We start from the raw sequence: 21,806 nt of genomic DNA, 5'->3' as shown, positions 1-21,806 counted from the left end.
TTTCACACTGCACAACATCAGCACATCAATTACACACCAGCATGAACATCATCTCTGACCATTTCAGCTGATAGATTACTGTTACCCAGAAAAACTCCACAAATGTGCTTCGTCTTTGTTCATCACAATTTCATAGCCAACACACGGATTCGTGATCGGGGAACAAAGGGAGGGGTGGAGAGAGAAGCGTGACTGATGCTGTCTCCCTCTGTGGTAATGTGCAAAAATAACCAAACTAAGTTTCCCTTTGACCTCAATCTCTGCATGTCTAGGCTGTAGAAAAGCTGCTGCGGCCAAACAATAGTGTGGCAAACTTACACCCACACATCTTAAAGGGGCTCCAAGGTCAAACAAGTCGACACAGCGAGAAAGAGGCATCCAGTAATGGATGCATTGGCCTTGGATGAGCCCAGCAACAGATGGACTGGCTCCCGCTTAGCAGGAAATGTATTACCAAATGGTATAAAAATACATATAGGGCAGATTATCGGAGGGGATCAGAACAGAGCGAACGTAGTAAAATTGTTTATAGGCTAAGTGAAAGTCACAGTTAGTGCTGCCAGGGAGAAGTGTCAGCTTTAGTCTAAATTTCCCTTGTATTAGATATCGTGATATCATATGTTAAAAATAACCATAATATTATTAGAATATTATATAATATAATGCTGGTTTAAATTGGATTTATTTACAGTACATTATTTTAACCATTATTTAAGCAGCTAATGGACCTTTAATTAGTCTCTAATGTGGTGCCACCTGTTCTCTAATGCTTAGGTATAGAATTTCAGGGGGGATGCAAGGGACACGTGCCCCTCAATATTTATGTGCATTTCCCCAATTTAAATATGAAAGTAGCAGATGACTTTTATTTTGACAGTGTTAAAGACATTTACACCATAAATTGATGCAGAAAATGTACAACTTGTTGCATAAAAAATCACCAGAATGCAGGCAATAAAGTGTTTAACTTTTTTTTTTTGAAATTGTGGTGGAGGGCCACAAAACCCCTCGTTTTATGTTTTCACCCAAATATTGAAAATAAAATAAAAAATAAAAAATCATGTCCTTCTTTCAGAGGTGCTTAACAAAATGTCATCTAGTCTAAATGTAAACAAGACTGGTAGGGAAAGCATATTATATGTTAGCTATAAATACTTTAAAATCTTTAAAGACATTTCTTTAAAATGTTTGTTTTATAAAAAAAAAAAGTAAGCAAGCGGGGGTATGTAAGAGTCACTGTGAATGCATCTATATGCTTTAACATGTCCCAAATTTGGTTGAAAGGGGGAGCTATGCATCACACTGTTGGGTGAAAACCTCACAGCTTCGATTTTGACAATTTTCACGCTTTGAAATAACTTGAAGGATTACTTGCTCCTCCATGAGCTGAGTCAATTTTTCAACCCCTTAGGCTCATAAACCTCTTTCGAACCCCTTAGGGTAATGCCAAAAATGCAATGTCATCCAGCTGGATGGGTTTTTTCTTCATGCAAAACAAATTGACATTTTGCAGATACGGTTTCACCTGACGGCTGAAGGTTTTCACCTGACTACAGCGACGTGTCCACATGCAGACACCTACGCAACGCTCGCTCGACTGAAACAACGACACAGAGCTCGGAAAAAAGACCCCAAAACACATTTCGTAATTTCTCTCAGCAACCTCTCTCTCCCTGTTGCTCGCTCTTCAGAGGCAGCCGATCTTCTGTGCAGCGGCTCATTACGCAGGCTGATGGTTGAGTCCTTGTCAACTCACTGTCCAATTAGCATATCTAAGGCTGGCACAGACTCTTATCCTAGCGGGAGAGAGAACTGTATATACATACTGATGTCCACATAGTTATGCACTTGCATGTACATCCCTAATTGTTAAACAGCTCTGACATACAAGAGGAGATTAATGTATAAATCATCGCTGCTTAAGTTTTGTTAATGTTTGCATTGCTTATGGCACCATATGTGGAGATAATGAGAGGATCAGAAAAGGTGTGAAAAGACTAGTTACTAAATTATAAATATATTTCTCTCACGGTTTTATCTATCTATTCATTCATCCATTCATCCAGTGGTGGACCTGTCTTGGATCCATACATTTTTCTACCAAAATTGGCATATGTATGTGAGTTTTTTTTAACACACTAAACCTGCTAAAATACACTATAGAATCCCCCTTTTTTAATTGTCAGGGGGACTTACTCCCCTGCCACCCCCGCCGCCCTTATTTTTTTGGATTATAAAAAAAAAAAACACCAAATCATAAGGGAGTTTATGTGTACTATGCAGCCTTTTGTCCGTACTCATATACCTGTATTTTGTCTGTATTTGTGCAAATTTCCTGAAAGCTTATAGATATGGATGAAATTGAGTGGTACAACCAGAGAGAGTTCAAGCAAGATACATTTGTAGGAAACCACGAAGACGTTTAAAAAACGGCGGAACAGAAGGAATCAGTAATGAAGTGATCTGTCCACGTGTAGCAACGAATTCAAAGGCCTCACAGACCACTGTAATCTACAACTCCCTACGTTAAAAGTTACATTAATACGACCCTTACTGTCGCTTCGTTTGATACCGTCTGAAACTTTCAACTCTGCCCCCGGTGCCATCTATTGGCTGTATCTTTGCCAACATAAAGACGACTGGAAGTATGAGGACAGTGACTTTACAATGTTTGAAACGGATGTATCCAAGGTTGGAAATTAGTACCAGCCATCAGACAAATATGGGTGAAATATGCACGTGACTGATTGATTTGTTACACAAGTAGATTTTTGAATTCACCAGTCACAGTGGCAGGTGGACAAAAAAAAGTTCATTTCCAACCCTGAATGTATCTATTTTCAAACATAAGGGGGGTAAAAATGAGTACTATGAGAGAATGACAAAAGCAAAAGACATCTGGCATACGGTGCAAAAAACAACACAAAAACCAGTATTCCATACTATCTATCTATCTATTCATCTATCCATCTATCTATTTATCTATCTATCCATCTATCACATGTGGCAGTCAGCCCCCAAAGGTTCGCCATCATTTCTCTATAAAATTAATGATTAAAATTCCATGGAGCATTGCGCACGCACACACACACACACGCACACACACACACACACACACACACACACACACACACACACAAAAAGTGGTGTGTCTTGCCAGCCAAGGCGCACCACAGCCAATTAGTGAGCTTCTTCTGGAGCAGGACTAAGGCTCCGTGACAACAGAGAACACCTTCATCTTCCTGGACGTCATTGTCATCATCCCGGGCCCTCATCGTATTTCAATTGCGCTTCATTAATGAGACATGCAAGCCATTTTTTTCCCCCCTCCCTGTTTCGGCTGTTTAGCAAAACCCACACATCAGTCAGGAGACAAAGTCGGGCGATGTAAAGCAGATTTTGGGGCTTGTTGATAAGCTCGTCTTGAGAGTGATAACAGTAGCCTTGAGGAGCGCAGTGCTCTGTTTTAATAACCTCACACTGATTGATCATTCACATAGAATCATGCAATGGGGATGGCATAAGCTCCGTAAATGGTCTTCAAATGGATTCATCCTTTTATTGATTTATAGAATAAATATCATCCTTTGCGAGCGCACAACAAGATGTAACAACACACACCAGGCACAGCATTGCACAGCTCTGACTGATCTGCAAAGCTCGTTTGCTGTTACCAGCTCGTGTGCTGCAATCTTGAAGCAAGCCTTTATTCATTCTTTGCTCATGTAAACCATCCTCAGCCCCTTTGGGATGTGCTTATTAATTTTCTGGAGACACCCTGTTGTGTTTGCCCATGATCAAATTCTCTCTTGTGTATTTATGCTGCCATGGTATCACCTGTCTGGCTTGGTCACATGATACTGTATGTCGTCCGCTGAGAGCTCATTATCTCACAACTGCAAGACTGCTCTGCAACAACAACCGAGATCATTTATAGAACATTACCATACATTTCACACTCCTTACTTTTTAATATACAGTGTTAGAATAGATCAATACATAGCAAGAATATGTGGCCAAAAAAAACCTGGCATGATCATTATCTTAAAGAATTCACTGCTGAATAGAAACTGATTTCTGAGGCTGTGTGCTGGTGAACAAATCCTATTTAGGTCCTACACAGGCGGCCGGCCTTAGCAGTTCTGTCACTAACCAGCCATTGCATGGCTTCCTGATGGAGATGAGATTTGTGACGCCAAATGAATTTCTCCTTGAGGGACGATAAAGTTGTGAATAGAATTGAAAACCGGAGTAATGGGGTAGAAAAATGCATTCGTCCTCCGTCTCATTGCTGAAATCAGACGGAGAGCGTGTCTCGGTAAGTGAAGAGATGAAATGCTTGTCAATGGTAACAGACTTGCGCACGGATGCTTTCCAACAACGACTAGCCATTACTCTCACCTCCGTCAAACAAATACTTCATACGACCTGACATCCTTCAGTGCTGCGCAGACATAGTAATCATGAAATGCCACAAACAAATGTGAGGCTGCATTCAAGAGACATGTCAACCGATCGCCACTAACACCACCTGCGCACACACACACACGCACACACACGCACCACAAACTGCAGAATGAAAGAGTTGAATCGTGTAGCTTTTAAGTTTTCTGTGGGCTGTGATGAAGAAGGGAGCGGTAACTTTGCTGGATGCTGTCCCTTTTCTATCCTGCATGGTAAAGATCTTTTAGTAAAACAGAGCTGTTTCACTGATGCAATAAAGATGCTCTTTCACTAACTGGCATATGGAAGCGTACCAAAACCGTTTCTTTTCTTGGAGCAATTGAGCTGAATACAACGGGACACACTTTGGATAGGTGGCACAGTCACCAGGTCTATTTGATAGGAAATTTAAAAATGTTAACTCTGCTGTAATGTAGAATTACTCAGATAAAGATGTTTTCAAACAAGGCTAAAGGCTTTTATATACCTGGGGCTTTTTTTTTCATGTGTTTAATTTGCGAAAAAGCAACATAATTTTTGAAGCAAGGTCGATTTTTTCAGAGCTTTTGTACTGCCATGGAAAGATTACTGAGCGGGATTACAGGGCACAAGCCCAGGGGCTCAAACTGTAATGGGGGCCCTCTGGCCCTCACCTGAAAAATGTCACTCAAATTAACACGTACCGGCCAGGAAGAGATTCAAAAGAGACACAGAGATATAAAATACATACAAAAAGAGGCAAAACAACCAAAAACAGACACAAACGAGCAAAAAAAGTTACCTCAAAGAGACAAAAAATGGAAACAAAGAGACACAAAACCGCAAAAAATAGGCATAATGTCTACAATTTGTATTGTGTACAATAAAAGAGGCAAAACATCTATAAGTCTGTGTATCTTGCTTCTATGTAGGAGAGGTGGTGGTGGTGGGGGGGCTTTTGCATATCTGTGCCCAAGGGCCAATTGACTCATAGTCCGCCCCTGCGTACCACAAATAACCAATCAAAACGGGCGTCGAGTCACAACGTCATGACAATGGCTGACCTGTTGACCATTGTGTTTTTAAGCACACTGTGCTATATGACAAACCTTGATAAAATTATTATTACAAATTCGAATATGATATCCTAAAATGGAACCAGCTGTGATCGAGCTTCAGCTCCTGTGTGAGGCAGTGGGACTCTCCTACCCTTTCTCTACCTTGTGAAACGGAACGTACATAAAATCTCCTCCTATTTTATCTGAGGAGGAGGAGGAGGAGGAGGAGGAGGGCAAGGTCATTGTCACATGGTGTTGATACCATTTTTTTTCTCTGAAGAATGAGCTGCCGCAAAACTATTCAAACCTTTTATCGAACAAGTTTGTGTAACTACCAGTACGAATAGTTTTGACTCAAAATATTCGCAGTGAGTATGGCGCATTGTCACGTTTATTTGTCACGCCCCAGTGTGTAAAGGCCTTAAAGGTCTATCGTCAGTCTACAGCTCTGTGAGGCTGTACTTAGGCAGAGCAGCGCTTTGAGCTAAATGCTAACGTACCGATGTCAAAACCGTAAAGTGATTATCGTGTCCATGTCAAATCTGAACTAAAGGGACAAAAAATGAAATATTTTAAATGAATCAATCAAAAAAGTCTCAAAAACATGCACATCCAGATGACAAAAATACTACATTAGACAAGAGAAAATACAAACCAAGAGAAAAAAAAGTCTGCACACTAGATAATGCTCCTGTGAATATTTAATACAAAGAGGTGACGTTTCGAGTTATATGCTCTTCATCAGACAAGTTAACAACGCAGACAAACACCTTCAAGTACTAACCACACCGGGTCACCTGAAAAGTGTTGTATCTAGTGTGTTTTTTCTTCAATCAATTCGTTTGTCACATGAAATGTGGAGGTATACCCCTGTTAAAAATGAACAATTGCCTGCTGATGGTGATAGGTTAAAGTTAAGAAGTCATCAGACTGATTGCAATTTATCCTGAGAGCTACATGAATGTCTGTAAGAATATTTATGGCGATCCTTCCAATAGACCAACCCACTTACCATAGCCGCTGTCCCTAGAGCCACGCCACCAGCGTAGTTAAAAAGTAAGACAGATTGACACAGAGAGCTGTGAAGTCAGCTAATCATCTGCTGTCTTTTCCCACACAACCTATCACACAGAGATATACTCTAACTGCCGTGGACTGATAAGATAACAAGAAAACGCATTACATGACCGACACAGATACAATTTCTGCTGCGCACATTAGCATTCATACGGCTTCATCCCACCAAATGAGGGAAATCCAGATAAAATTCGTATTTTGTATCTTGCAAGATCTCAAATTCGTCTGGCACGCATCCAGCCCAAGTGAATTCATCCAGCCCTCCATGTATTGCAGCGAGGATGAGTTTTTCACTCCAAGAGTTGAAAATGCTCTTGAGGACTTGTCAAGCGCTCCAGGCAAGGTGCATAGAATATTCTGGTGTTTGAACATTTATTGGCGGCTGACTGTACACTTCAAAAGTAGACGCTGCCCGCTCGTTCTCGAAGTTCTGATTAGGCAGTTTGTCTTCCGCTTTGTCAGCCATCTTGTCAGTCAGCCCTTCCCTCCTAATGACTCCTGTCAGTCAGGGATGTAACTGTCAAACCGAGTCAATGGCTGCACTTCCCACTCCTCATGATTGGATAATGAGCTGTGTACACCAACACATTTAGCCATTTTCAGTGCAAATGTCAGCTGGATGAAAGGCAGAACATGTTTCTTGTCATGCGACGTGCAGAAACTTTCCGCAGAGGAAACTCTGCAGAACTTGGGCTGAAGAAGACAACAGTGAAGTCTTAATCAGGAGGAGGAGTTCGCTGGTGAAGCAGAGACGAGGGTTGACCGGAGGACAGCGAGGCAGTGGCGGCAGCAACTGGGAAATGATGCCCTCTTTTGCATAAAGGAGGAGAGGGGGGAGGGGAAGGTGAAGATGTCTTCAGATGTGGCAGTTGTGATGAAAAGAGAGGCGAACGACTGAAGACAAGAGGTGGAGAAGAGAAGAGGAAGAGCAGAGAGGTAGTGGGGGGTGTGTGCATTATTCATCCCTGCTGACACATCAGAATCTCTGATTCATCTGGAGAAGGGCATCAGTCAAGTCACAACCCATCTCTTTGCCTTCACTCATATGCACACACGCACACACATACACGATGGACACACACGCACACATAATTGCAAATGACCTCCTGTTTTGTTTTTTTTTTTTTAAAAAAAAAAAAGGATAATTATGGGCCTGCTTGCTTTTGCAAAACAGGGTTAAACTCCACTATTATATTAGTTTTATATATATATGTACAGTATGTATGCATGTATTATAGTATTATGTTTATATATAAGTATTATATTTAAATTCAAAGTTAAAGTATTTAAACTTTTTGCTGTCCTCACAATGCTTCTTTTAAACGAGGCAAAAACATGGATGATCTGGACAATTACTAGAAAATTATCATAAAATAACGAGCACTAAATAATTTATTTAATAGGCTTTACTCTATTCTTTATCGTGCATGTTATGTTTTGCCATCCTGCCATCCCTTTAGACTGTTTGTTCTTCCCGGCCTGCATGGGTGCTGCTCGGTCTAGATGATAATATTTCCTAAATAATTTTGCACATAACTTTTACAGTTATTTTTTGTTATTCCACTATCTTTGAAAGAGGTCTGTTATTGTTGATCTGAACCATCATTTACTGATTATCAGTGAAATTGTTCACTATATGATCATATTTACAAAATTCTTTTGTCAACAATATGTTGAACAAATTGCAATTCAATTGTGGTAAATAGTGAATGGAAATAATGCAAATATGTGCATTATATGTAATATATATGCATTATATGTGCAATGTATCTGCAAATATTTAATAGATATTTTACGATGCACAAACTGATATTTGTTGTAGATAGTTATGAGTATCGTTAAATGTACTAATTAAAGGTGCAGTCAGCGACTCTTACACTAATACACTTTTGTCAATATCAGCGAATATCTCTTCTAAGTAAACTAACTGTTTGTTTTGTGTGCGTGCTGAAAAAAAAATACAGTGTTCGTACACAGCCCTGGCACTGTGAATGGAAAACAAACAAAGTAGCTTGGACCAGGCCATACGACATAAAGCAACAGAGGGCGTTTGTGCTCGAGCACAGGGAATGAGAAAGGCGGTGATGTATAAGGAGAAAGGCAGTGAGAGCGAGAGGGACGGTAGATCTGGCACATGAAGGGAGGGTTTGATGTGTTTGGGTGTTGCATCTGACTCCACCTTTAATTGTGGTACAATATTGTGATATATGTGATTGTTGTTGACGGACTGTGTGCTCCGACGTCAATCACAGATAGGCCTGTTAGGGCTGGTTGTTATGGTGGAAATCAATGTTATAGGAGTATTTTATTTAATGTTAGTATACATCATGATATCACTGGCCAATGCAAGTACTTTGATGAATAAATCAAAGTGCTAATTGCAAAGTATTGTAAAGACAAAACTGCAAAACCCCCCTTTTTACATTTGTAAATAAAATATGCTCAGAATCATTATTTTGGCCAACAGGACTTTGTTAAACATAAGAATCATATATCATAATATGATTCTACAGAAGGTCCATAAACAATGATGCAGATGCCCTTTCAGGGATAATATATCTCTCTAGTTAAAATAAAGATTAAATTAATTAACATTTATCATTTTATTTCTTTTCCTAAAGTTCGAGTGGTCTTTATTTGTATTTGTTTTTTTTTTTTTGTTGAGGTGGGTGTTTCTTATCCAAATCAAGGGTCTAAGGGATAGAGGGTATCATGTGCTTTCCATAAAGTAGGGCCCTTTTCTCATTGTGGACTACATAACCTTAGAATTATAGGTTCTATCTGACATTTTTGTCAAAATTGAGTTATTCATATATTCTTATTCTGTGACAATTTATTAACATTGTGTTAGTTGTTTTTCTAACTTATATGCATTTTTTGCCTTTTTATTTAGGAAAAAAGGGTTTATTTCAGTAATGCTATTTGGAATGCAAAGCTTTAAAACTCAACATCATATCATTTTTATAATTGTAAGTCCGTGTTAAATGGGCTGTGTATGAACTCCAGTAGTAAATGAGTTACATATGAGAATATGCTAAGTAAAAAAGATCGGTATAATAAGGTTAAGCTTTAGCCAACACCATTGTGGTCTATACTTTGTGTTTTCCTTTGGTTTTTTCCTTAAATGTAATGCCCCGATGTTATTTTTTCTTTACTACGAGCATTCCTTTTTGAAATTCGTTAACAAGGACCGAAAGAAATTATCCCCAACTTGACAAATTTTGATGAAGTTATCAAGAATATTTCAAAATCAGAATAAGCACTCCCTCTAATACTTTTAAAAACAATTTCTACCATATTGCCCGGTCCTAATGGGTTCATTCTGCATGCTGTGTGCATTGTCTTCTGCAGCCCCTGAATAAACAAGGAGAGAAACGGAGCAGACAAAAGCTCCCTGTTTGGAAGGCTCTGAAAAGGTCAATTAATATCAATGCCTAGACAACAACAAAGTTTCTGTCTGCTTGTAATACAGGTGGCTACGCTCCCAGCATCAAAGTCTCCTTCTTTCCAGCTGACTGGTGCAACAAAGCTAATGGAGAGTGTACACAGAGATTTTTGACAAAAACCCATGGATGGGCACGACATGTAACACAAGGGAGGCAAGTAGAGAGCGGAGCAGTTAAGGGTAATGCTGCTGCGAGAATCTGGGAATAAGACTTCAATGAGGCCTTTGACGTGAAACCAGAGCTGCTCCACTGGGAGCGCACGTCATCCGGCATATTCAAGTCTGGATGGATCTTACAGTGGTATCTGCTTGGAAGGAGCAGGAAACCGTTGAGGCCTATGGTTGAACCCTGTGAAAAGCTATTTAAGGGAGTACATGCCATCGCTGATTTCATAAGCTACTGCTCCTAACAGATGAATACCTGTGGGGCCGAGCATCTCTTGGCTCATGGTGGAGCGTATTTGATCTGCTTCCCAGAGACGGCGACAGACAGAGAAATCTGCCAGTTGAATTATTCTGCTTCCACATAATGACTTTTCCCTGTCAAAATAGTGCAAACACGTAGATCCCCGGGCCTCTTGTGAAGGTGGGGTGTCTGTTAGGCAGGGAGTGGAGGTGAAAAGACAGAGGGAGAAATTTAAACTCCCGAAGAGATGAATCCATGTGTAAAAATGACTGATTAAAAATAATTAGGGATGTGGAAATGGTCTGGAACAATAACCAGCAAACGCAAGGTGCCCCCAGGGAAAATTCCCCATCTGTGTGTGAGCAGGAAGACCTCCCTCAGATTCACCACGACAGTGCGATTTTCCAGTTTACACAGGCCACGCAGCGGAAATACAGAAAAACCTAAACAGGCATTTGGAGTGTACATGATTAAATCCCAAACAAGCAATAGCCCTCGGAAAATGTGTCAGGATGAATCGATGTATCATTAAATTACTCTCTGCCTGTACGCGTGAGTGGCTGCTTCAGCAGCAAATCCTGCTGTGTATAATTATAGACATATGAAAGGTCTGTGGACTACAGAGCACTGCCTATATGTGCAGATGGGCTTGTTTTAAGTAATGCTTGAGAGCAGCAGATGCAGCAGTCACTCTATTGTCTTAAAAACAGTCTTGTTAAATAAGTCCACCCGCCTTGCCACCTGGTGCCTGAAAAAAAAACCTCTAATATGAGAATAATAGCCAATATGGGTTATTAATAGGGATGCACGATATTGGATTTTTTGCCGATATTCAGTGTGCCAATATATAAAAACTAATTTGATGGATAACCATATCGATATATCCACTTCTTTTTCCCCCCACCTAATTTTAGTGAGCATCAAGTCTCTTGTGTAGTGGAGTTAACATCTTATTGTGATGGCCTAACCAGCAAATTGAGACATATTGCTTTTCAATGTATTTAATATTCTTTCATTGTGCAAAATAAGAAAAATATTGCATCTTATGGATGATGTTCTGTACATGTTCACTTTATCAGTAATAATAATGATAATAATGAAAAATATTGGATTGTAATATCGACATTAATTCCAATATTTCATTTTAAAGCAATATAACGTGCTGATATTATTGTGCACCCGTTATTATTAAAAAGCCTGTGACAGAGCCCTCAGAAGTGTTAAGTATGACTTTATAAAAATTGGACTTTGCTGTCTTTGAAATATCACTACCAGGAGTCTTGTGAAATCTATAGCATGCAGGTGCTCCATTTGTCTTTCGAGAGGGTTTTCTTCTATAATCTTATTGTCTGTGTGTTTTTTAAGACTTAAAAAATCAGACTTAACACGAGACCCATTACACCTGCAGAGTGCTTTAAATTGATCATCATAAAAAGCCACTTTAAAATGAGAGTGGATGAGGAACAAAGGCTTTGCCAGTCTGCCCCGGTCCCTCATGCTGCCCAGCCAACAATAAGGAGGGGGGTGGGGGGGGTGAAGGGGGAAGCGCACTCGCAGCGCTGTTGCCAACCAGCCTGCTCTGCACAAACCCCGCGGTCTGATTTTCATCCAAACTCTCAAGTGATGCCGAGATGAAAGAAGGAGAAAAACGCAAACAACACTCCCGGCCTTTTGAGATCTGAGGCTAATCGGTGAAATTTCACCCCGGCGGCGAGATGCACTCATTAGTTTCCAAATTGAAGTGAAATAACCCGTCTGGGTGGGGTGCACGGCTGCAAACATGAAACACAAGGATGAAGGGTTACCTTGACAGGAAGTGCTCCGTCTTCTTTACTGTCTGGTAGATTCATGTGGGTGGATTTGCAGCTGGAAGCTTCCTCGGAAACAGCAAGGATAAATGTAATCCAGTGGCAGCGGAGCTCCACTCACAAAAAGGTCTGCCTTTGTGGGGGATGCATGCACACATCGCCGGTGTTTCCCCCTCAAACACACACGCAGCACCGTCCTGGCTGTCCACCGAGCTCTCGTGAACGCAGCGGCTGATCGTCAGCCCTTTTGTCGGGAGAGCATTGCCGGTCGAGCGGCCTCAGATACTGCTGGTTGATGTCATTGATACTCCCTGCCTTCTTCCTTAATGCCCTCCTCTTTCCCTTCCTCTCCTCCCTCTCCTATCTCTCTCTCTCTCTTTCTCTCTCTCACAAACACACACCGGAGCTCTCCCCCTCCCCCCTACACATGACCTGATGCAGGCAAGATCTCCAATAGCAACCGTATCCCCCCATCATCCCCATTACCCCCGTTTCTCCCCCCCCAACACCTCCTTCAGCACTGGCTGGATCGCTGACTGGTGCAAAAGAAGTGGTTGCTGAGGTAGGTCGGCCCTGTGTGTTGGTGACTAATTTTTTTCCCACTGTGCTCCCCAGGGGCCAAAATGAAGATAAGCACCTTGAAACCCTGTAGATTCCCATAATATAGTGTCTAATTATAGCTGTTGGCAGGAAGTCAGAGTCAGAGCCCCATATCAGCTCCTACAGAGCAGAACTCTCTCACTAAATTACAGCGGCACACTTGAAAATACCTTAGGGTAAACACCACTCACTGTGGGGCAGTATGAGGGATATCAATAACACCATAGGAGGTAGATAATACAGTCATATAGGATAAGATGAGGCAACTTGTTGTAGAGGGCAATATGTGTTATAGAGTTAATATCATTCATTTTATTTGTTGTGCCCAGTTGTCAGTTTATAGGTTTGCCCATGGGCGGATTATGAGAAAATGGGTCCCTGGGCATAGATATGCAAAGAGCCCCATCATCTCTCCTTCATATGATCAAGACAGATTTTGTTTTATTTGTATCTTTGTGGTGCTTTTTTTTTTTTTTTTAGATTTTTCGGCACCTTGTGGTTTTGTCTTATTTGTAGTAATTTTATGTCTCTGTGGTTATTTTGTCTATTTGTAGTTCATCTGCATCTTTGTCTTATTTTTTTTGTCTCTTTGTAGTCATTTTGAGTTTTCTTGTTATTTTGTGCCTCTTTGAAGTCATTTTGTGCCTCTTTGTGGTTGCTTTTTGTGTTGTTTTTTTGGAGTCATTTGTGTATCTTTGTGGTATTTTTGTGTCTTTTTGGTCATTTTGTTGCTTTGCAGTCATTCTGTGTCACTTTGTTGTTGCTTTATGTGTTTTTGCTGTTGTTTCGTCCATTTATAAAGATTTTTTTTGTCTCTGTAGTTCCTTTGCATCTCTTTGTTGTCTTTTTGTGGTCATTCTGAGTGTCCTTGTGGTTGTTTGGTCTTATTTGTAGTCTGATTTGTTGATATGTCTGATTTTGTGGTTATTTTGTCTGTTTGTAGTTCATCTGCATCTTTTGTCTTATTTTTGAGTCTCTGTGGTCATTTTGAGTTTTCTTGTTGTTTTGTGCCTCTGTGTGTCTTTTTTGGTCATTTTGTTGCTTTGAGGTCATTCTGTGCCACCCTGTGGTTGTTTTTGCTGATGTTTCGTCCATATTTTTTGTCTCTTTGTAGTCCCTTTGCATCTTTTTGTGGTCTCTTTGTGGTCATTCTGAGTGTTCTTGTGGTTGTTTTGTCTTAGTTGTAGTAGTCATTGTGTGTCGCTCTGTGGTAACTTTTTTTTTGGTGGTTTTGCTACTTTGAAGTCATTCTATGTCTCCTTGTGGTTGTTTTGTGTATTTATTTTTTGTTATTTTGCCCTTTTTTGTGTCTCTTTGTGGTGATTTCGAATCTCCTCCTGATCAGTACATGTTAATTTAAATGGCATTTTGCAGGTGACAGCCAGGGGACCCCCCTGACACTTGGGCCCCCGGGCCTTTGCCTGGTAGACCTGTTCAGTAATCCATTGATGGGTCCACCTTGTTAAAACATATGCAGTCTTATACAACTGCCCTGCATTTAATTCTACATTCAAGAAGATTATGTTTTGTTGATTTGTTTAAAAAAAAGTGTTGATTCCACGGTATTGTCATTTTGTTAAACTGAACTGTGTTATACGTAGGCGTGTTATATATTTTATACAGAACATAACATGTCAATGAGAGTAGACTCATTTACACAAACTCTTAATGTCAAGGAGGCATAATGCCCGAAATGCACTTTTGTCTTTGACCTGTGACACTCAGTTTGCGTCCCAGGGACAGGGTGGCCCACTGACGGTTTTCTAATTCATGAGGGGAAATAACCTGATGCATACAGGGATTTTCTTGTATTTGGAATGTAAATAAGGTGCAGGGGTGAATTAAAGAAAGTTTAGGCTTGGGCTTGATTATTTTAAAAAAGTGCAAGGGGAGGATCTCTGCTCCCCAAATCTCCTCAAATTAACACTCATGTGCACAGCAAATGTCAAAAGGTTAAAAACAGGCAATTCATTAGGCTATACTAATAAATATTATTAATGTTTGTTTATCCACTGGCCTCCTTCTTTTACTCTGCAGAAGTGACCTTCAGGTAAAGCAAGTCCAAGTATCCCTGTCTCAGGCAGTTTCCTTTCACCAGGAATGAAGGGCAAAATGGTTTTAAAAATTTTCTGATTTTATCCCTTAATTATACAAAATCACCAAGCAATTGCTGGTCAAAGCACAATGACAATATTTGTTCTTTTGTAACAGTATGCCTTAGCAAAACCCCTAATGAGCTAAAACTTTTTGGCAGCAGCAATAAAGCAGTACATGGAAATGGCTGCAAACCCTTCCACAAAGAAAGACCGGTCTGTAATTGCCAAGAAGCTAATTTTATGGAATAACTGACCTTTGCCTTATAATATGAACAAATTACTGTGGAAATGGACCATATTTGCCAAATGTAACCCATTATGAAACACATAGTGCTGAGAGATCCTGTTCTGGTTCAATTATTGTGTCAACCCACTCGTTTTTGCTTAAAAATGTCAGTAAAAATGAAATTGAAATTTCTGTGAAAAATTATAACAGCACCCTTTGCTTTCAATTCAAAAAGATGCCATGTATTTGAACACAGGCTTTTGTTTTTAAGATTTGGTCTTATTTAGGTCACACAACGTGACAGAAACAGCCGCCACAAGGCCAAAATCTGAGGTGTTGGGAGTGTGGTGTTGGAGGTTGGCATAACGCTTCAGGACTGTGTGAAGGAGGCTTTATTCTAACCTTTTGCTGATCCCCGTGCAGCGCTCTGCAAACAAGAGTCAGCAACTCTGCCTGCCCAGATTTCTCTTCATCAAGATAGATTACAAATGCATATTCAGCCCTGCCTAATAGCTCGATAAAAGTCACTCTGAACAACTCATTCTCTCTCCCTCGCTCTCTGACACAAAGACCATTGGACAAAGTGTGAGAGAGAGATGGGGAAATGAACCAATCACTCCTGACGGTAATTGGAAGCCACCGTTTTTGAGTCCATCACATGGATTTCAAGGGACAAAGGCTGCTCCTCTGATTGATTTTCTTTGTTGCTACTGACATCTAGTGGGCAATCACTACTATGTGATGTTGCATTTACTTGAGATTGGAAGCAAAAGACTCGTGAATCCAGGATCAGGTGTGACAGGATTTCTCTGGCGGGTCTATTTTGCTGGCAGAGAAAATGCTCCCAAAAATTATTTTAACTTTATGACACTAAGAGAAAAGCTTGTGCACAGTCTTGCTTATTGCTGATTTATTTATTTATTGAATTAGAGTATCAGTGTTAACTTAGAGATCTGTGTGATATTAATGAGGGGAGGGGGTGGTGCAAAACAGAGGAGACACTGAAATTATTTTTTTAGTGCTGAGGAGGGAGTTAAGTTTTTTGATGTGGCTTGGGATGGGGGGCATTCAATTCTGAAGGGTCGAATTTTGAAATTTTTTAAAAACCCTCAGAACCCCAAATCCATGAAGTGATTTGAAAGACATGTTATCTTTAAAACAATTTCCAAAATCACACCATTTAATAAAGCCAGAAACTGTGAAATATTGTAATTTATGGTGTAAGAAGGGTCATGCAGTCACTCAGTAAGGCTCAAAAAATAAGTTGTATATTTAGAAAGGCTCATTAAATTGAAAAGTAATAGTAATAAAGTACAGTCCTGAATAAAATAATAAGAATTTTAAAAAAAATCAGCAATAAACGACAGTGTGTGGGAGCTCTCCTCTTTGACATCACGACTGCGCCTCCTCGATGCACCTGTCACACATTTTTTGTAATAATGTTTTTATTCTAAAAATAAGCACTTAAATTGGTTCAAAATTGTTTTTTTCTACATTCGGGACAGAAAACATTTTTTTTTTTTATTCCTTACATTAAAGGTAAACTATGCAAGATTGTAGGCTACCATTTGTAAACAAGCTGACCTGTGAAAGTTAAAGTAAACGGCAAACACAGACTCACCCTCACTTGCTGTTTTGCCTCGCTATACTTTCTTTTTTTTTGGACACCTGCAGCTTACAATCATGCCCCTGATCACTACCTTTTTAAACAGCCCCTGACCTCACCTGAGCACTGTGAAGTTGCAGGCTTATATATGTCCTGAACACAGAAAGTAAGAAAATTCAGGCAAAAAATACAACGCCACACACCTAAAAACGGCCATAAATTATTAGGAAGGATTACTTCCGTTTGAGTCTATACATTGTTTTTTTGGGAAGAACCTGCATAGCATATCTTAAACAATTAGCCTTTCTTCGACCTCTTGACATCATGGGTCATGCTCACCATATCAACATTTTAATTCACGTCTCTAAGTGTAATGATTACCACGCTAACCCGGCACCCTTTACAGAAAGGTCAAAGGTCAGGTCAGCTATAAGAGCCCTTTCAGACATATGATCTCATTCGGCAGGATGAATACATGTCGTCACAGAGACTTGAACTCCTCTTTACCAGCTGCTGTTCCTCTGCTCACAACATGACACCTGTCACATGCACAGTAACAATAGCGCATTATTAATATCTTTCCAGCGGTCCTCATTTTGAAAATAAGTGATCTTGTATTGTTTCTGTTTCCTGTCAGAATAATGCAGCCTCTGTTGTCTGTGTGCCGTCTCTGCCAGTCACCCTGCGACCTGCCTGACTGTATAGCATTACAGTATTCCCATTTCTAGAGTTTAAGCTAGGGCAAAAGATCCCTAAAATTAGCAGGGTAAGTGCCCTGTCTCTACCGCTGCCCTGCAGCAGTGACGTTAATTGCGCTCTATTTATACTTTAAGAGTGCAGGACTCCGAAAGATCAAGTTTCTGTTATGCTTTATTTCTGTACCCTCAAGTTTATGTGAGCAGAGCGGTGGAAAGCCCATGTTTGGTAGAAAGAGCTGAAATAAGAGGGTGCTGATTACTTTTTAATATTCTGCTAATGTAACACTTTGTATGCACTCTACAACAACTTGTCTCCCACTTTCTAAATAAGCTTATTTTATGGGCTTTAGTACTCTGATGGGGTGTTAGGGTCTTTTATGTTCTGCCACTGCAACCATTTCAATCCATCTAAATATGTATAATGATGCTCTTAATGCAAATGCTGCCATTGTGAGCAACAGCACTCAAGCTAAAGAACTTGTGACAAACCCAAGCACACAGAGGGGGATTCGTTTTCAATTTCCAGATACTACTTAGTTACCGAATCGAAAACAATTCAAAGTACCACCTGTAGGAAAGAAAGGAAATCTTGGATCACCTACACACGCACGCACACACGGATTATGTTGCGATACTGAATTTTATTCAAGTATCTCCAACTCACTTTTGTTCTCGAGTTATCATCAGTTAAACAAATCAGTTGAGAAAGAGAAAGGCAGCGACAGTTCATAGCCTGAATGTTAAGTCTTCTATTTAGGATTTAGAGCCTTTCAGCGTGCATTCAACTTGGTGGTGCTTAGCACAGACAAGACGGATAAAACATTCATGATAACACAAGATAAACAAAAGAGAGACTATTTAAAAATAAGACTAAGATGCAGGAATGGCCTGTTCCATTTCTGTGAACTGCATCTAGAGTTAAAGGGAAAATTCACTCCGAAACAGAACTCACACATGATCTCAGATAGTTGGCTTTTCCCAAATAAATACAAACAAAAGGGCATGAGCTCTGTTGTTAGCACAAAATGCTCCAGCTGATGCTGCGTCTTTGTACATGAACCAAACATCTTAGCTGATATTGACATTACCCAGAAGTAGAGGGATATAGGCACACTTTAGGCTCTGGTTTGAAATTGTTCACTCGGACGTAGGCAGAAAAGTTTGAGAAAACATTCATGAATTCAGAGGATTCGTTGTCAAAGAGGCAGCGCCAGGTTTGAGTCATTAGTGTTAAGATAAGCATGTACAATTGAAGAATAATCCCGTCTTTGCAAAAAACCTGTTAACGTAGTGAATTTTTGCTTGAAAGCTGTTGCTTCTGATCGGAATATCCCAAACTGCATAGGTAAAACACGTCTCTGTGAAGACTGCGGAGTGTTAGCCAAACACTGAGGATACCACTCATCCTCAATTTCCTGATCTTCTTCATGTGCCTCTCCACTTTTGGTTATTACCTCTGCTTATAATTAGGAGGATAAATTAGTTGCTTTCATTTCGCCACCAGTTTACAGTCTGTAACAGAACATGGCTCCACGGCTGACATTTGGCACAGAGAATTCAAAACACCTTCCCATTTCAAAGAAAATGTAGCAGATGGTACTGTGTGAACAAGCGGAACCAGCTAAAAATTGCCAGCGAGCAAGTTTGAGTGGTCGAGCTTGTTCAAACACTTCCGCTCTGAACAAACTTGCAAAACAACAAGTGAGCTACCGCATCCACTCTCTGTTTTCATGCACGGCTAGTTTGATCAGATCCTGTCAGTAATACTAAAACCCATCTTTCATACAGTAGTGCAGCCGCCACCAAACGCACAAGCGCCCTCATACTGTAAGTCTCCTTTTCACTGGGACCAAAAGAGGGGAAATGCATTAAAGCCTATATCAACGTGAAGTTTCACCCTGTTTTAAATAGCAGTAGAAACCAACAACCACTTCCACTTAACGTTAGAATCAAGCAATTAACTGACCAGATCTCAGCCAGAGTTTAAGCCCAAAGGCTGGATGTTTATTGCTATGGTTTGGTCTGACACAAGGTAGGTGGGGCCAGGGGCGAAGCAGAGGTCAAAAGGAGACGAAGATGAGCAGAATGGTGTGGAGGAGGAAGTCTGTGGCAGGTCACAGTAAAGTAGGAGGGACAACAGGAGGAGCAGTGCAGGGGCGTCTCATCAGGGTGGAAGTCAGTGCAGCTCAATGAAAGCCTCCATCTCCTCAGAGATCAGTCCCCTGTAGGGCAGTCTGTGCTTCTCAATCGCACGCGCCGCCAGGCACTGAAGGGTGACGTAGTTCAGTGGGTAGAGGGCCGGGTGCCCGCTGCTCTGCTCATCCAGCAGCTCGTAGGCCGTCTTCCTCTGTGCATTTGTAGCGTCAAAGTGAGCCCCGGCTTTCACAAGTAGTGCCATAATCTCTGGACAACTGTTATTAGCAGCGATGTGCAGAGGCGTGTTGTTTTCACTGTCGCGTGAATCCACATCTGCGCCGCACTCTAGAAGCAACGCTGCCACTGCCTGTGAAGGGAAGCGGCCTACGGGGTAGCGGCCCACAGATGTGGTCTCCTTGTCTACGGCCATGTGGAGCGGAGTGAAGCCGTTGCGACCTCGAGGGTTCAGCTTTAGCAGGCGGTACACTGTGTGTTTCTTCTGATGCTCCTGCTCGGGGTTGCACTCCAGCTTCTCTAGTAGAAAAATGAGGTGCAGGATGATGGAGAGAGCTTTGGTGAACTGAGGAGCCTCAGGAGGGTTTTCCCTCTGTGCAACAGCTCTCTCTACCTCCCTCACACTTTTTCCCAGCACGGTCATCAGATCATGGAAGGTGACGCGTGTAGACAGGGTGCCTTTGGCCCGGTCTTGTAGCACAAAAGAGAAAAGCTCTGCAAAGGACAGGAAACTGGAAGCTGTCATGGGACTGAGAGGGTCCAGGTTGCTCTGCTGCATGTCTAAAGCGTACTTCCACAAGCTGATGCAGCGTTCAAAGTTGCCTGAGTCAGCATACACAGCTCCTCTGTAGCGGATGTAATAAGACGTGTCTGGGTGGGATGGCCCCAGGATGCGCTCTCGTACCAACAGTGCCTGCATCCTCATTTCATCAGGGTCTGTGATCAAAGCTTCCAGCTCCTCTGCACTGCTCACCTCCTGTGCACAGCCGTAGGCCGGGATAGGAGGGCCAGGTGGAGGCTTGGCAAGAGAGCCAGCTTTGTCCCCTGGCTGCCTGAGCTCCATGGCCCGTCTCCAATACCTCATCGCCCCTAAGAGATCCCGCTTTTTGTCCACAAAAGTTGCCCCAAGGAGCTCAAGAGCGTCTACGCGCTCCTCTCTGGAGGTTCTTGGCTGGTGGGCAAGATACTCTACAATGTTGGTGTGACCTGTGACACTGGCAGCTAGGAGTGGGGTCATCCCATATCCATCCCTCTCCATGCGAGCATTGCACTTGAGCAGCATCTTCATGATGTCCAGACTCCCTGACTCAGCACAGTCGTGAAGGGCAGTGTTTCCTTTCACACTCTTGCGGTTGACATCAGCCCCGCGGTCAAGGAGGAACTTGGCTATCTCCTTGTGGCCCTTGTAACAGGAGATCATGAGGCAGGTGTGACCGTGGCGGTTGGCTACCTCCATGTCGGCTCTGTGCTCCACCAGGTAACGGACGATCTCCAGGTGGCCGTCAAAGCAGGCAGCTCGGAGCGGTGTAGAGTTAGTTAGCGTTGCGTTGTTCACTGAGGCACCGTGTTTCAGGAGCGTCTTCACCACAGGGAGGTGGCCAGCTGCCGAGGCTGCCCACAGCGGCGGAGCCCCCTCGATGGTCTCGCCGTCAAAGTTAACCGCCCCCCCGAGTTCAACATTTGCTTTACAGTGCTCCAGGAGGTAGTCTACAACCTCTAAGTGTCCGTATCGAGAGGCTATCAACAGCGGGGTGCCACCCTGTGTCTTCTCCTCGGCTAAAGCCTCCAGCTCCTCTGGAGTTTTGTTGCTCAGCAACTTCTGGATAAGTTTCAGCTTACCATCTCTGGCCGCGTTGAAAACCGCCGTCGGTATGTCCATTTTACAGGCTCTTTGCTGCCGCGCAGGGCACCAACCCCATAACCACTCGTTTATGGAAAAACTGTCGAGTCTGATTTTAAAACGCAGAGAGCAGGAATCTTAGTTTGGACTCGGTTTCTAGCTCACATCTTACTGCCATTTTGAGGGTGCTGTCAAGATGGCGATTGTGTTGTTTGACAGGTCTATGTTTACGACTGCAGCGAGGCATTGTGGGTGATGTAGTATTGATAGAATCCTTTGCCCCAGCAGTAGAAGCCGTTTTACTTTGTCCAGAACGACATTTCCCATGATGCCTGTGACTTGAAGGAGCTACCAGCTGATGGGTTCGTTTGTT

The 21,806-nt window shown here is 41.8% G+C and overlaps 2 protein-coding genes across 11 annotated transcripts in view; both read right to left on the bottom strand.

Moving 5' to 3' along the window:
* Positions 1-12,591, bottom strand: part of ptprsb (protein tyrosine phosphatase receptor type Sb) — a 99,592-nt gene extending 87,001 nt beyond the window's left edge. For 4 of the 10 annotated variants that reach the window (XM_088085341.1, XM_088085343.1, XM_088085344.1 and 1 more), the window contains exon 1: positions 12,214-12,591. The gene's annotated coding sequence lies outside the window, so the exon portion shown is untranslated. The remainder of the gene's footprint in view (positions 1-12,213) is intronic. The other 6 variants (XM_088085348.1, XM_088085349.1, XM_088085351.1 and 3 more) reach the window with 3 other exon arrangements.
* Positions 12,592-18,063: 5,472 nt separating this feature from the next.
* Positions 18,064-21,678, bottom strand: fem1a (fem-1 homolog a). Its single transcript, XM_042498326.2, has one exon. It carries the CDS (start codon positions 21,470-21,472, stop codon positions 19,619-19,621), a length of 1,854 nt encoding a protein of 617 aa, XP_042354260.1. The 5' UTR covers positions 21,473-21,678; the 3' UTR covers positions 18,064-19,618.
* Between the last annotated feature and the right edge of the window lie 128 nt (positions 21,679-21,806).

This window comes from Plectropomus leopardus, chromosome 12 (genome assembly GCF_026936395.1).
Source record: "Plectropomus leopardus strain MGB_pleo_1.0 chromosome 12, ASM2693639v1, whole genome shotgun sequence".
Lineage (NCBI taxonomy): Eukaryota > Metazoa > Chordata > Actinopteri > Perciformes > Serranidae > Plectropomus > Plectropomus leopardus.
This window is presented reverse-complemented; position numbering and strand designations above follow the sequence as displayed.